The 15204-nt window shown below is 56.0% G+C and overlaps 1 protein-coding gene across 1 annotated transcript in view; it reads left to right on the top strand.

The window, feature by feature from the left end:
* DTX1 (deltex E3 ubiquitin ligase 1) overlaps nucleotides 1-14346 on the top strand; it is a 34063-nt gene extending 19717 nt beyond the window's left edge. Inside the window, exons 4-10 of the mRNA XM_082698427.1 lie at nucleotides 10324-10385; nucleotides 10726-10887; nucleotides 11165-11226; nucleotides 11736-11894; nucleotides 11988-12149; nucleotides 12254-12343; nucleotides 13019-14346. Of these exons, the coding sequence (XP_082554553.1) occupies nucleotides 10324-10385; nucleotides 10726-10887; nucleotides 11165-11226; nucleotides 11736-11894; nucleotides 11988-12149; nucleotides 12254-12343; nucleotides 13019-13243 (922 nt within the window). The 3' untranslated portion in view covers nucleotides 13244-14346. The remainder of the gene's footprint in view (nucleotides 1-10323; nucleotides 10386-10725; nucleotides 10888-11164; nucleotides 11227-11735; nucleotides 11895-11987; nucleotides 12150-12253; nucleotides 12344-13018) is intronic.
* Nucleotides 14347-15204: the final 858 nt, after the last annotated feature.

The raw sequence follows: 15204 nt of genomic DNA, 5'->3' as shown, positions 1-15204 counted from the left end.
GATCATAAGAATTGGTCCAGGAACCTTTTGTGTCACTTTTACGTGTGTTCAGCGGGTTTCCAGGTGAAGTGGATTTCTTCGTCACTGATGAACTTTGGGCAACCCAGTGTTTCAGAGCAGGCTGGGAATTACTCAGCCTTTATTGCTCAATATTAATTCTCCAAGTATGTACTGTGGGTGTGTGTTCACGGAACTGAACGAGACACATGGGGCCCAGAGTGACGGGGAGACAAACATACAGCAAATAAATGAGTAAATGAACACAATCGCTGGAGAGAGAGGGAGGTGTGGAGATAGGGTGGTAAGGTGGAGAGGGAATTGGGGTGGTTGGGGAAGACCCCCTCTGAGGAGGCAGCCAGCACTGGAGAAAGGCTGTTCCAGGTTGAGGGAATAGCATACGCAGTTCAGCGGGGCTTGCAGAACATGGCACCGGCAGGGAAGCCTGTCTCAAGTACTGGCACAGCAGGTGCAAAGGGGCTGGGGTGGGAATGTGTCCAGCAGGTTCTGGAGACCGTACAAGGATGGAGGTTTCCTGCTGGAACAGTAGGGGCTGAGATTTTTCCCAAATGGAGGCACAGAGCCAGATCGGAGCCTTAAGGCTTTTTGCTGCCAACAGTGGGGAGCTATAGAGTGCGCTTGAGCTCAAGAGGGTTATAGGGAGAAGAAGAATTTCTCCTTGGGAGTGCTGTGCTGACCATTGAGCATGTCCTCCCGTGACCTGCTGGAACTCCATTCTCCCAGCCATGTGCCTCCGCCCAGTACGCACTCTTCCCCCTGGGAGCCGTTTGTTACCCTCTCTTGAGAACAGGCACTGGCCTGGAAGGGGGTGGAGTGGGAACTGTCAAGCGCTTTCTCATCCCTCCAAAGCCATCCAGACCCTGCCCTGCCAGACAAGCCTGTGTCAAGCCCCCCCCACCCCTCCAAAGAACCTGAGCTAAAAATACTCTTTGTGGCTCGGGGTGCGGGGGTGGGGGGGACCCAGGACCTGTGGGTTCTGCCTCCGAACGAGGGGCGTGTGAGGAAGGTGGGTGGGGGTAGGGGACCCTGGTTCCTCCTGGCTGAAGCCCTTGTTGCCAGGGCACAGCCTATGCAGGGAAACAGATGAAGATCTCTGAGGAGCCAGGCAGCCAGACCTCCAGGCCTCACCCTGGTCCCCCACACCCCCGTGCCCTCATGGCCTTCCACATGGTCTCCCTGACTCTATGTTTATGTGCCTGTTTTCCGCTGTGTGAGGACACCAGTCATAGGCTAGGGCCTGCCCTAATGTCGTTAAAACACTCTCATCCCTCATTCTAATCCCCTCTGCAAGGAACCAGTCTCCAAAGTGTCCGAGGCACTGGAGGGTCAGGACTTCAACATCGGAGTTCGAGGAGGGCACAGTGTAACCGATAACAGGGTCTGTGTATCTCTCTGTCCATCTGTCTGTCTGTGGTTCCCCTCGCCACCTTTCCTTTTCCTTCCTGTTCCCTTCTCCGCACTTCCTTCTGACACAGACCCCGAGTCCAGTCCTTTCCCAGCTGGGTGACCTTGGGTGCATGCCTTCACCTCCCTAGCCTCAGTTTCCCTCTCAGCACCACTCATGCGCCCTGAATCTGCAGGGCCCATGGTATGCAGAGCTTTAAATTTGTCCCCACTGTGTGATCAGTCCCCAGCCGCATCTCAACCCCGGGTGGGGAACAGGACCGGAGAGGGGCACCGACTTGCCCAAGGTCACACAGTGCCCGCGGCCTGGGTATTTTTCCACTGCCCCTGTGTTGGGGCAGGGAGCCAGCTGGCAGCCCGCGCCTGGGGGACACGCAGGGGTGGGGAAGGCCCGCCCTGTCTCCCGAGAGGGCAGTGTCCAGCACTTTGGAACACAGCTGCGGGGCAGACTCACAGTTTCCATCCCACGTGCTGGAGGGGAGAGAGGGGACAGCTGCAGGCCTGTTTCCATTCACTGAGAGTTCGCTTTGTCCCCGACCTCGTGTCACGGCCTTTCCACACGTGGCCTGTCATCATCACAGAAACCCCACGCGGTGCGTCCGATTTTCCCCACTCTTCACGTGAAGAAACTTGGCTCTGAAAGGCTGACACCTGCTCAAGGTCCTCAGTCGGAGTCAGGCTATTGGGGTGCCCTACTCCCCTGCCTGTCCACCCCGGGTTTCTTGCCAGGGTCCCAGAGACCTGGCCCTGATTGCACAGGGCCTCAGGGAGCCCGGGGGAGTGGTCGGGCCCAGCTCTGGCCCCTTCTCTCACAGTGTGACCCCAGCGGGACTCATCGCCCCTCTAGTCCCCAGTTGCTGCATCTGTGACGCGCGGCTGCTGTCCAACTCGAGGCCAGCGTTTTCAAACCCACACCGTCTACACCACCCGCCAGCTGTGGGAAGAGGTGCTTCTCCCGTTCACCCGCCTCAGGCCGGCACATCACGCCAACCTGAGCGGTGTCATAGTGATGCCCCTTGAGTGGCGTCTTCCTACCTCTGGTTCTCCGTGAGCCTGAGAACCTCCTCCTATTTGCCAGCCGGCAGTGCTTCCTTCTTTTGCCAATTACTTGTCTATTCCTTTTGCTTGTCCCTCTCTTGGGCTACTTTTTGCTCCCTTACTGATTTGCACACACTGCTTGTGTGTTAAGCACAAAAAGATGCCTTACGTGCCATCTTTTTATCTGTCACAGTTTGCAGTTTCTTTTGACCTTCTTTACAGGATCTTAGGTTCATCTGTTTTTAAAGGAATTAGCCCATATCCAAGGAGCAACTACTGTGTGCCAGGCATTTTTGGGGCCCTGGGGATTCAACAGTGGACAGAGCAGATAATCCCTACCCTCCCCGAACCACAGTCTCGTGAGACTCAAACAATGAACTAAATAAATAAATTCTGGAATGTGGTCCGGAGAGGGGTAGCTGCTGCAGAGGAAACATAAAGAGTGGGTGACACATAGGACCGATGAGAGGGGCGTGATTTTTAAATAAGGAGGTCACAAGAAGCCTCCCTGAGAATGTAACATTTGAGCAAAGGCTAAAGGAGGTTAAAAAGCAAGCCACCTGGGGAACTGGGGGAAGAGCATTCCAGACAGACGGAACAGCTTGTGCAAAGGCCCTGAGGCGGGAGCAGGCCTGGTATGTTTGAGGAAGTCAGTGTGGCTGGAGAGGCTGCAGGCAGTGAGCGTGGAAGGTGGGAGATAAGGTCAGAGATGAAATGGGGCCAGTCTTCTAGGGCCGGAGGCTGGAAGCGTTTGGGGGGTGGTGCGGGACTTGGGCTTTTATTCTGAGTGAAATGGAAGACAGGAGGGTTGTCAGCTGGAGAGGCTGGTGCGACTTTTTTGTTACAGGTTCCCTCTGGATATTGAGACTATGCCACAGGTAGGGCCAAGGCAGGAGGCAGGAGCCCATCTGGAGGTGGGCTTTGATATTGTCAGTATATTTGGGTGTTTTCTTCCCATTTTTTATTTCCACCAGTGATTTTACGTTTTTCTTTGAAAGACTTCGTATTTTGTTGTTCAGTTCTTTAATAGGTATTACATTTCAGTGTTTCAAAGGACATCATGAAAATCTCACCCTCATCGTGTCTCCCCTCCCTTCCCCCCCCACCCTCCCCCTTTTCCTGGCCTCCTGTGCAGTCCCCCCTCCCTCCTGGGCGCCTCACCGCAAGGTCAAACCAAACACCCCCACACCCCAGACCTGAAGCACTTCCTGCCCTGCTCTCTGGGAGGCCAAACCACACACCCCTGTCTGCATGTGGCTGCCCCAGGCCGTGGGAACCCGCCAGCCCAGCCCTCCCCTCCCCTCCCCTCCCCTTCTCTGACAGAGCCCTGCTCTGGGGGGTTGGGAGCCCAGGGCATTGAAGGAGAGTGATGCTGAGCCCCCAGGCCCCTGGATAAATCTGGCCCTAAGTGGCCACCAGCCCTCAAAAATTCTCCCTAGCGGACTTTTGCACACTTTATTCCCTAAGCGTAGACAGGGGCAGGGATGAGAGGTTCCATCGTAGAGAGGGGAAACTGAGGCCCACAGGAGCTCAGAGGCTTGTCCAGGCAGAAAGCGGAAGTGAGCAAAGGCCTCCAGACAGCAGCTGTTGATGGCCTGTGGTTTTGCTAGGCCCAGGGGGCACCCTGGAGCTCAGTGTAATGTCCTCAGCCCTGGGTCCTGCAGAGGGGAGTGGGAGTGGAGACTTGGCTGATCCCAGGTATAGGTAGAGGGGGCAGGTGAGGGGAGCAGGCCCAAGGAACATGGGGGATCCCCAGGGACTGCTCAACGTCCTTCTCCCCTGACATGGCACTCTCACTTCTGCCCTTTCCTCACCCACTTGGACCCAACTGACTGAGGCCAGAGCCTCCCAAGGTTCCCCAAGGGACCACGGGGTAAGCACCAGGTGTCCCGAGGGCCCCTGAGGCCCATCAGGGGACCTGGAAACCATCACCAGAGAATGTGACTTGTCTGACGTCTCCCCAGGGCACAGGGGCAGGGGGAAGACAGGGAGCCCAGCTCTGGGCAGAAGGATGGGAACGCAGCTGGCCTGAAGGGCGTGACCATGTGGCTTCCTTCTTCCCGGGGGTCCCAAACCCTACTTCGTGCCTGGGACAGAGAGAGGAGTAGCCAGAGCAGGCCCGTGGGTCCTCTGTTCGGCCACTCAGGCAGCCTACGTGGGCCTGAGCCAGCTCTGGGGTCCACATCAAGAACTTCAGGATCTGGTGGGCTCAGAAAGCTTGCTCAACTCCAGATGGCCCCACAGAACTGCCTGGTGGGGTCAGCCCTGGCCTCTGACTCGGAAACTCCAGGAACTGGTGCCAACTGCACCGCTAACCAGCTGGGTGACCTTAGTGAAGTCACTTCCTTTCTCTTGGCCTCAGTCCCATCATCCCTAAAACCAATGACAGATTTCATCTCATGCACCATCTCTGCTCGAATGGTTATGTCTTCCAGGAGCACTCTTGAGGAGGAGTCTGAAGTTGTGTTTTGGCTTAGTAGAAAGGAATGCTGGGATTGATTGGTGATGCCTGCCATGAGTGCAGGAATGGCAAAAGTACTACACATGTCATGTATTTGCCAATCCCGCTCCATCCTTGTCTCTGGGAGGACACTGGTATTAGAACTGCACCGTAGGTCCTCTGAAGGGACCATAGAACTAGCAGGCCAATTTTTTTTTTAGTTCAACTCCTCCATTTGGTACTTCCTGAGAACCCATTTGCATGGGGTTTCATCCACAATCCAAGGGCCCAAGGGCTGGTTCAGACACATTTCTAGAAGATCACAATCTGGTGCAAGAGATAGAAGTGGAACCATATAACCAGAAAGCAAGATAATATGTCTGTATCCTAAAAACAAAACAAAACAAAAACGGCAGGGTCAGGAGAGAGAAACATGGTCCCTTGGGAATTAAAAGGGGGTAGCTATGGATTTATTTGAGGTAGATCAGAAAAGCCCTCATGAAGACAGTGGCCTTTGAGCCTGTCTTCAAAGGACAGATGTGAATTAGGAATAGTAGGGACAGGCTGGAGGAACAGTGTGGCAGAGATGCCCAGGCAGGAAAAGGCAGGGAACAGTGTGAGGAACAGCAGCTAGGAAAATCTTGCATTATCTCATCCTGCCTTTGAGCACTGCCTTCCAGTCCGTGTAGATATGAAGCCTCTCTGTTCTTCCTTGACAAGAAGGAAAGCCAAACACCCCAGCCCTCTTTCTCAGACCAATCCTGGGGGGTTTTCTCTCAGACAGAGCCTCCTGCCTGGGCCACTGAGCCATGGTGAGGGAACTTGGTTCATGTCATATGGCTAAGCACAGACTCTGGAGTCTGACAGCCTGGGCTAGAATCCTGGCTCTACCACTGGCAAATTACTTCAGCTCTCTGGGCCTCAGTTTTTTTCCCTCTCTATAGTGGGGATGTCATAGACTTTGGGGAATGAATAGATGAGGGGAGTGGAACAGGACAACAGCACTGGGACCATAGTGAGTGCCTGGAATTTCTGACCACAGAGAACACCCCTTTGCCTGTCTCTGTGTGGCGCACTCACCAAGACAATTTCTGTGCAATGCCTGGGATCCTCAAAACCTCATTATGGAACCTTGGCCCCAAGTGGGATACAGAGCACTTTTGGGAATTTCTCAGGAAACATTTGCTTGGGCCTTTGGACAGGACGTCCCCTGAGCGTGAATGCTGGCAGAGGAACTTGAGGGGACTAGAGGCCCTAAATGGTGTTTCTCTGGGACACCTGCTTCAAGGCTCACTTCAAATATGTGTAGAGAACACATGGAGACAAAGGGCCTGAACGTGTACTCATGAGTCACCTGCTCAGAAAGTTCCCACCAAATTCAGCCTTCCTTCCTTCACACAACAAGTGTTTCTCAAATGCCTGCTATGTGCTGTATACTAGGGTTGAAGTCAGGTGGTCAAGGAAGGTCTCTGTGATGAGGTGGCATTACCGCAGAGACCTCAGAGAGCCATTTGGCATCTGGGGGGAAAGCCTTCGAGCAGAGGGCACAGCACGTGCAAAGGCCCTGACAGGGGACTTATGCTCAGTGGGTTAGAGCCACAACAGCTGTGTCTGGAGGAGCGAAACGGAGGGTGTAGGAGATAAGGCCACAGAGTCAGGGAGGGCCTGGTCAGATCAAAGACTTCATAATCAGGTCATGGTTAGCACTAAGGCAATCAAGCAATCAATAAGGTAATGCAAAGATAGAGATTTCTCTGGAGTAAAAGGGTAGGGAAGGTCTCTGATAAGGTGACATTTGAGCAGAAATCTGCGTTAAGTCAGGGATCAAGGCATGAGGATATCTGGGGAAGAGCATTCTGAGAGAGAGATCAGCAAGTGCAAAGGCCCTGGGGTAGGAATATGGCTGGTGTGTTCCAGAACAGCACAAAAACCGGGGGGAGGGGTAGGTGGGGTGGGCCTGGGGTAAGGTGGGTGAGGGGTGACTACAGGGGAAACAGAGTTCAAAGGGTAGGTACTGGCTATCTCCCATAGGGCAAGGAGGTTGGATTTTACCCTGAGCAAGGTAGGATCTGTGTGGGGTTGAGGGCAGAAGAAGAACAGGGCTGATGCCGAGGTGGGAAAGACAGCAGGAAACCCAGCATGGCAATGGGACCCATCTCCATCCTGGGGTGGTCAGCCCTGGCTTCTGGTTAGAGCAGATCTCAAGGGGGTCCGATGGCTTCCTCTTACCATTTGCCAGCCTGGGCCCCAAGAGGGTGAAGCAGAGAGTGCAGGCCGGCCCCCCTTCCAGGAGGCCTGCGGGCAGCAGACTCTTGTCCAGGGCATGAGGATGTGCTCGCTGACTTGGAGGAAACAGTGCATCCCACATCAAAAGGGGCCCCTGGGCGGCTCCCACGCTCGGGCATCGTGGGAACCCTGCTACCCTGGGTTCTCTCAGAGGGCCTGCAGATTGAGAGAGGCTGGGGGCTGCCTTCACACTCTTCCCCGGCTCGTAATGAGTAAATAAAAAACAGCCCCACCGTCACACCCTATCCACCACCTTCCCAGGAGCAAGACTCATTTTTGTAAATTGGGTTCTGTGGTTTTTAAGGGCTGCCAGAAATTTTAAGGGTTGCCAGAGATTTTAGAAACCTTCCCTTTCCAAGGTGCCCTCCTGCCTAAATCCCCGGACAAAGACTCAGCAAGACCAGGGTCATGAACTGGACCAGATGCTGGGCATTAGATAGACCTGGGGTAGTGAACTATCCTCCCTGATGGGCAGAGGCTGTGCTGAGGATTCTGCTCAGCTTGAGAGTGCTGTGATGGATTAGTGATGTCTGCCACCAGTAAAAGACAAGCAGTACTTGATTGCACGCTAAATATTGTTCTAGCTATCCATTTTACAGATAACTGTGGACAAAAAGAAGGATTTTTTTTTTCATGAGACAGAAGGGAAGATAGGAGGTGGGGGGGACCTAGATATTCGGAGGTCCTTAGCAGTGTGCCTACACTAGAACTCTATTAAAGGACAGGGCAGGAGGAGAAGCTTGAGGTACGTGCCCCTTTGTTTTCCTGTAAGAGTAAGAGGAGGGATGAGATTAGATGATATCCTGCAGGAAGGTCCTAGAGGATTATGACAGACCCTGGGAGGGTCAGATGGAAACTCAGCCCCATCTCTTGGGTCCCAGCAGGCTACACGAAGGAGAAAATTCTTCTCTGCTCACACCCCTGCACCATACTATGAGCTTTGCATGTTTTAACTCACTGAATGCTCACAGGACTTTATTCCAATTACAGATGGGGAAATTGAGGCACAGCACCTTTCTGCACACACACCTCAACTGCACACAACCAGGTGGTTCCCTGCTGCAGACCCCTCCCCACGCCATAAGAGGGGTCTGTGAGGAGTGCTGCAGGGAGCCCAAGTTCTAGTATGTGCTGCTGAACAGGGAGAGTAGAGCCTGTGTGCAGTGCAGGGGTGCACAAGACTCTGTGCAAAGTGGGGGCCTCCCCAGCCAAGCATCTGCGTGTCTGTGTGTATCCCCATGTGCACCGGGTGGCTGCATGAGCTGCTTCTCTCATCCAATGGCATGCCCTCACGCCGTGTGCATGCCTCCGTGTGCATGGTGTGTCCCCTGCAGAAGTGTGTGTGTGTGTGTTCCCTGAGATGCCTCTGTGTGTGCCTTTGGATATATGTGTGCGTGATATATGTTCCCCAGTGTGTTGGTGCATTTGTGTGCTTTTGTGTGTGTCTGCGTGCAAATGTGTGTGGTGCATTCCCCCACGCACATGTATTCTGTGTCTGTGTCTGGGGAAGGAGCTTCCTGGGATGTGTGTATCCGTGTGGGGAGGTGCCTATTGGTGCAGTGTTCTCTATGTTGTGTGTGTGTGTGTCTGTGTACTTGGCTGTGTGGTATGTTCCCCCAGTACATGTGTGCATGGAAAAATAACGCCTGTTCCCCAGGAGTGTGTGTGTGTGTGTGTGTGTGTTTCTGGATCTGCTGCAGCTGCGCCCGAGCCTGCCTGCCAAGCATACCATTTGCTCAAAGATGCTTTCCAGCCGGCTGCCCGGGATCGCCTGTGCCTGCCAGGGCCAGGTAACCAGGCAGCCCTGGCCAGGCTCAGACCTTAACAGGCAGGCAAAGGGGTAGTAGCAGCAACTTCCCCAGCTGTCCCTGCCCCCATCCCCTCCTGCACCCTCTCCTGGCACATCGCCCAAGCCCCTCTGGCTCCCCTGGCTTGAATAACACATCTCTGCATGGAGACTTACCTATCCAGCATGTCAACAGCCAGACAGACAGTAGTACACCTACGTAATCCAGCGCTGAAGTCGTGACAACTCAGGAAGGCATAGTGTACAGATCACCGCAGCCACTCTCATTCAGCCCTCCCAGCAGTCCTGGGGGTGAGGTGTGATTATCCCCATTTTACAGATGAGAAAACCGAGGGTCACAGAGGTTCAGCGAATTGCTCAAGCTTGTCACTGCAGTACTTTCATGGTTTCTTCTCCAAGGGGAAGGTGAGATACACCATGACTTAGCGGGCCGAGGTGCAGAGAGGTGAAACTGCTCAAGCAGGGTTACGCATTAGTGGGGTGTTGGTGATAGGTAATGGCTTTTTTAGGTGCCAGGAATTCTGCGGGACCCTCGACGTGCAGAATCTCATGGACTCTTCGCAGCAAACATAAGGAACGTGCCACTTTACGGATGGGAGACACGCTTAAGAGAGATGCTGTGAAGTGCTGTGTGACGCCCAGCGAGTTAGCGCTTGAGCTGAGATATGAGAGCATTTAAAATCAGCCAGAGCTTTTTGTTCAGGGAGGGCAAAGAGGGGAAGCAGGCTATGGTTTCCTAGGGCCTCTGCATTTGAAGAGAAGCAATGCCTCAGTTATAGGAACTGATATTAGTAGATCTTCGAGAGGGGTAAAAAAAAGTGTTCATTGTAAAATGTCTTTGGAAAACCTGGATTTATCATTCGCAATCACATTTCCTTATGCAGGACTTATCAGAGCCTTCAATGTGCTCATATATGTTGTGAATTTTCAAGGAGACAGTGAAGTGTTTCGTAACTTATTTGATCCCTGAATGCTTCTTTCCCAGAACCTTTTATTGGGAGAAATGCTGGAGTGGCTACATCACTCATAGTTGGTTTTAAGGCACAGTGGCCAGTGGAAGGGAGTTGTTGGACCCCAAGCAAGGGAGACCAGCTGAGGTGTGGGGAAGAAAGTACTAAGTCTAGGGGTCCATTCCATTGTAACTGGGGCAGAGATCCCAATCACATACCACCCTCCCCAAAGAAGGATGTTTGTGACCCTGGTGATCATTCTAAATGACGGGACAGGCACAAAGAGGTCAGAGTATGCCCAGGAGCCAGAAGGCAAACCAGGATCTCCTGATCTTCTGGTGTGGGGCTGGAGTCCACTACGGCCTCTTTTCTCCCCTCAGGGTACCCGCGCTCCCGGTGAAGAACTTGAATGGTACCGGGCCAGTCCATCCGGCCCTGGCAGGTGAGATCCAGTCCTGAAGGGGCAGAAGGGCGGGGCCCACGTGGAGGCGGCCCCACCTATCTGCCCTGTGGCTCTGCCCCTTGACGGGACTAGTGGGCGGGACCCAGAGGAAAGGTCCTACTGACATTGTGGGGGGACTGCAGAAGGCATTCCACTCGGCTAACACCCGCGGTGGGGCGCAGGGGGCCCCAGCCTACTCACCTGAAGGCGCCCGGATTCCCGGGCCGAGCAGGTGGGCGGGGCCTGAGGAGGACTCAGGGACTCACCCAATGGCGGGAGGGCGGGGTGGGAGGGGACCAGGTGGGCGCCCCGCCCCCTGACGGCCCCGCCCTCTCTCCAGGGATGACCGGGATCCTGCTGTGTGCCGCGGGCCTGCCGGTGTGCCTGACGCGGGCCCCCAAGCCCATCCTGCACCCGCCGCCTGTGAGCAAGAGCGACGTCAAGCCCGTGCCCGGGGTTCCCGGGGCGTGCCGCAAGACCAAGAAGAAGCACCTCAAGAAGAGTACGCCTTCCGCGCTGACCCTGACCCCACTAACCTCACCCTTGACCCCAGCGCCTCTGACCCCTAACTCCAGTTTGTTCATAGGACTTAGAACTCCACCTCCATCTCCTGATCTCAGCTCCCTTTCCCCTGACCCCCTCTGCCACCAACTCTGAGTGCGGCAACCGCTGACAGGTGACTCCTGCCAACCCCTCTCTGACCCCTAACCCCGTCCTGAGCCAAGCCCTCAGGGGGAGATTCTAGGCACCCTCGAACCCACCCCGCTGTGTCTTTGCAGGTAAGAACCCCGAGGATGTGGTTCGAAGGTACATGCAGAAGGTGAAGAACCCGCCAGATGAGGTGAGCCCCCACGGGCGGGTCCTGGCCTGGGCAGAGGGCGGCGACCTCGCCTCCCCAGCCCCTGACCTCCCACCCCACCCCCCTCCTGTGGTTCTGTGTGTCAGTGTCTCCTCCCAGGCTGGGGGTCCGCCTTTTCCCTTTTATGCAATGTCTTGTGATAAACAGAAATACTTTGATGTAATAGAATCACATTTGTCAATCTCCTGAAGAATGACAGTTTTCGTATCTTATTATCACCCGTACTTTCCACCCCATGTTTAAATTTTTCTTTTGTATAGTTAAATACCTCCGGAGGGGGGCTGCGAGGGGCCCCGTCTTCCTCTGCCATGTGTCTGCATTCAGTGTAAGGGGGTGTCCTCGCCCTTTGCCAAATGGGTACCAGAGGCGAGGCAGTCTGACCCTTGGGGACTTGGGGCCCTGGGGGCGTGGCCCCGCCCAGGGGCCGCGCCCACCTGAGGGTATCCTGCCCTGGCCCGTCCTCAGTCTCCTCTCTGGGCCCCTGCCCGCAGGACTGCACCATCTGCATGGAGCGCCTGGTCACCGCATCCGGTTACGAGGGCGTGCTTCGGCACAAGGGCGTGCGGCCCGAGCTTGTGGGCCGCCTGGGCCGCTGCGGCCACATGTACCACCTGCTGTGCCTCGTGGCCATGTACTCCAATGGCAACAAGGTGGGCGGTGCGGGCCGGTGGGTGGGGCGCAGGCAGAGGGGCGGGGCCGGGATGCCTGGGGGGCCTCACCGCCAGCTTCTGTCCCCGCCCCAGGATGGCAGCCTGCAGTGCCCCACCTGCAAGGCCATCTACGGAGAGAAGACGGGCACTCAGCCGCCTGGGAAGATGGAGTTCCACCTCATCCCCCACTCGCTGCCGGGCTTCGCTGACACCCAGACCATCCGCATTGTCTACGACATCCCCACCGGCATCCAGGTCACCCCCGCCCTGGCCCCGTGGTCTCAAATCCTCTGAACCCTGCAGAGCCCCCCCCTCCCCCCACCTATCTGCGGTTCAAGCCCGTGCTTCCCTCCCCACAGGGCCCCGAGCACCCCAACCCAGGCAAGAAGTTCACCGCAAGAGGCTTCCCGCGCCACTGCTATCTACCCAACAACGAGAAGGGCCGGAAGGTGGGTGTCCTGAGGGTGCAGGGGTGTGGGAGCTGGCCAGGGTTCCCCCTCACCCCCAGTCCCTGTTTCCTCTCTGCACCAACAGCTACCACTACCCCCTAGTGCAAGTCCAGCCCTGCCAGTTGCGTCACACCCCCCATCTCATTTGCAGCTTAGTGAGGTCAAGGTCTTGACCCTATTTTATGGAAGTCTCCGACAGGGCAAGTTTCTTGCCCAAGGTCACACAGCTAGTAAGTGGGAGAGCCTGGATTTCACCCCTTGCAGTCCAGGCTCTTCACCACCACACTCCCAGCTGTCAGCGTCGCTTCCTGTTTTTCAAGAGAAGTCAGACCTTCTGACTTTCATGGGAAATCTTCAGGTTTTTGAATATTGCCCCAGAAGTCACCAAGTGGCTATTTAGCACACCAGATACAGCTGAGGGCCTTCCATTTGTGACCCAGATGAAACAGGCAGAGAGCCTGTAAGGAGCTCTTACCGGGAGCCCATCTAGGGACACGGCCAGGCTGGGCGGCCACTGGGAAGGCTGCAGGGCTTAGAAGGCAGTAACGGAGCCACAGAGTGGCCAGGGAGGGAGGGAGGCTGGACTAGGGGCAGGGGGTGGGGGCTCCAGCTACAGGGTGGGGCTGCCGGGGCCCTCCCCTCACGCCCACAAATGTCCCCGTGTCCGCCCACCAGGTGCTCAGGCTGCTTATCACGGCCTGGGAGCGGAGACTCATCTTCACCATCGGCACATCCAACACCACGGGCGAGTCGGACACCGTGGTGTGGAACGAGATCCACCACAAGACCGAGTTTGGGTCCAACCTCACAGGCCACGGCTACCCGGACGCTAGCTACCTAGACAACGTGCTGGCCGAGCTCACAGCCCAGGGCGTGTCCGAGGCGGCGGCCAAGGCCTGAAGCCCGAGGCTGCCCACCACCTTCCCTCCTGCTTGGCCCCCTGGTCCGGCACTTGCCTCCCTCTACCAGGTGTGTCCTGGCGGCCCAGGTTCAGGGCTGGGGAGGAGCCTGCGGAAGGAGCCAGAAGCATTCTGGAGATGTGGCTGGAGCTAGTTGGAATGTGCTGGGAGGAAAGCCGGCCAGCCGGCTCCGACTTGCAGCTCCCCGAGAGGGCGGCGGAGAGAGTACCAGGAACCACAGCAACCTCCCTACCAAAAAGACAGAGCCCCACCCCCTCACGCAAACACACGTGTCCTGTTGAACACATGCACGCACACCCACGTGCCTCTACTTACCCCCAGACTGGGGGGGAAGAGACAGAAGACCCCTGTGATACTCCATATGGATTCCCATCCGTGTCTCTATCACATCAGTACAGGCTTGTCCACAGGCAGGATTCGGGTCAAGCACCCCGGGGGCCTGCTGGGGCTCCAAGGGGTAAGGGGCCCTTGGGAAGCTCAGCCTCTCCCTGCCCCCCCCCATCTCTGCCACCCACTGATGGGCAGTTGTGGGCCCCTGGGGTAGAAGCCCCAGCTTAGTCAACAGGTTTGCAAAGGGGCAGGCCAGAGAGAAGTCCCCCCCCCCCCCGACCCCTCAAGAGAGAGCCAGAGGGATCTTATTCTGTGCTGGTGTCTCCATCCTTCTGGGACTCTGACGTCCTTCTCCCCTCCCATCCCCAGGCCTTATGTCTGTCCCAGATAAAGGCACTGTTCTTTCCTCCGCACTCCATCCTCTCCACCAAATGCTCCCAAATGTCAAGATCCAAAGGCTGGAGCTTCTGGCTTCAGGAGCAAGACGAGGAGGCCTAGCTTAGGCCAGCAGGTCTAAAAAGCAGACCAGACAGCAAAGAGTCCATTTTGCTTTCCTTGGGAGTGGGCAGTGGGGTGGCTGATGGTCTTGGCCAACCAGGGGCCTGTTGCCCAGGCAACTCACCAGCTCCGCCTCTGTTGATTGGCTGCCACGGTGGAAGTCAGCCAAGATTTAAAGGGACGCCAGCGATTGCTCTTTTGAAAACCTACCAGTCCCACTGTGGGTGGAGAAATAAATGGTCTTTCTCCTCCTCACTCAGTCTTTTCCTGCGGAGGGGTGGAGTGGGGTGGGTGGCTCTGTCCCTGGGGGGGCCTCTGGCCCACCCCATCCGGGAGCTTGCTACAAAATGATGGCCCCGGGACCATTGCCCCTCTCAGCCTTGGGCAGCTGGAGATGGAGGGTCCCCATAATTCTCTAATCTTAGAGCAACACAGGGAGTGTGAGGGTGACAGAGGCAGGCCCTCCCAGCCCTAGTCCCCAAGAGGCGGGCCTGAAGATGCTGTTCTCAGGCACGGCCCAAGGCAATGCACACAGCTGCTCCCTAGTAGAGTACTGGGAATGAGGGACCCTTCCCTCCCCCAGTACAGTACTGGGAATGAGAGACCCCCCCCCAACAGTCCTGGGAATGAGGGACTTGGGCTGGGAGCTGAGAGCTTACGGGAAAACATGGACGAGCTGGAAGACACCGTGACTCGCCCCTCGAGCTCCAGCCCCTGCCCTAAGAAAGGAGGGGCCGGTTCTGTCTAGGGACAGATCCCAGGATCTGCAACAAGCTTCCTCACCCAGGATGCTGAGTGACGGAGGTAGATTCTGCGGCTCCTGGCGACCCCTGCTGGCCACGCTCGGGATAGCGCTGCCTCGTCCTGGGTCCCCCTAATCTCCAGATACGCTTTGGTTTCTGTCCCACCCTCTAGTGACACAAAAACCAGAAATGAGTCCTTGGAGCCCCTTCCAGTTCTGCCAGCTGGGTGTTCTCAAATATTTTACCCTCTATGATTCATTCTCAAACAAAATCTCACCTCAAACCCCACTATACAAAATTGCCCAGCCCCGTGATCATCAAATCCTATGTTCAACCTTATCACCAGGGCAACTTGTTAAAAACCCTGGTC

Source organism: Mustela nivalis (genome assembly GCF_964662115.1).
Source record: "Mustela nivalis genome assembly, chromosome: 14".
Classification (NCBI taxonomy): Eukaryota; Metazoa; Chordata; class Mammalia; order Carnivora; family Mustelidae; genus Mustela; species Mustela nivalis.
Note: the sequence above shows the minus strand (reverse complement) of the source record. Positions and strands in the feature narration are given on the sequence as shown.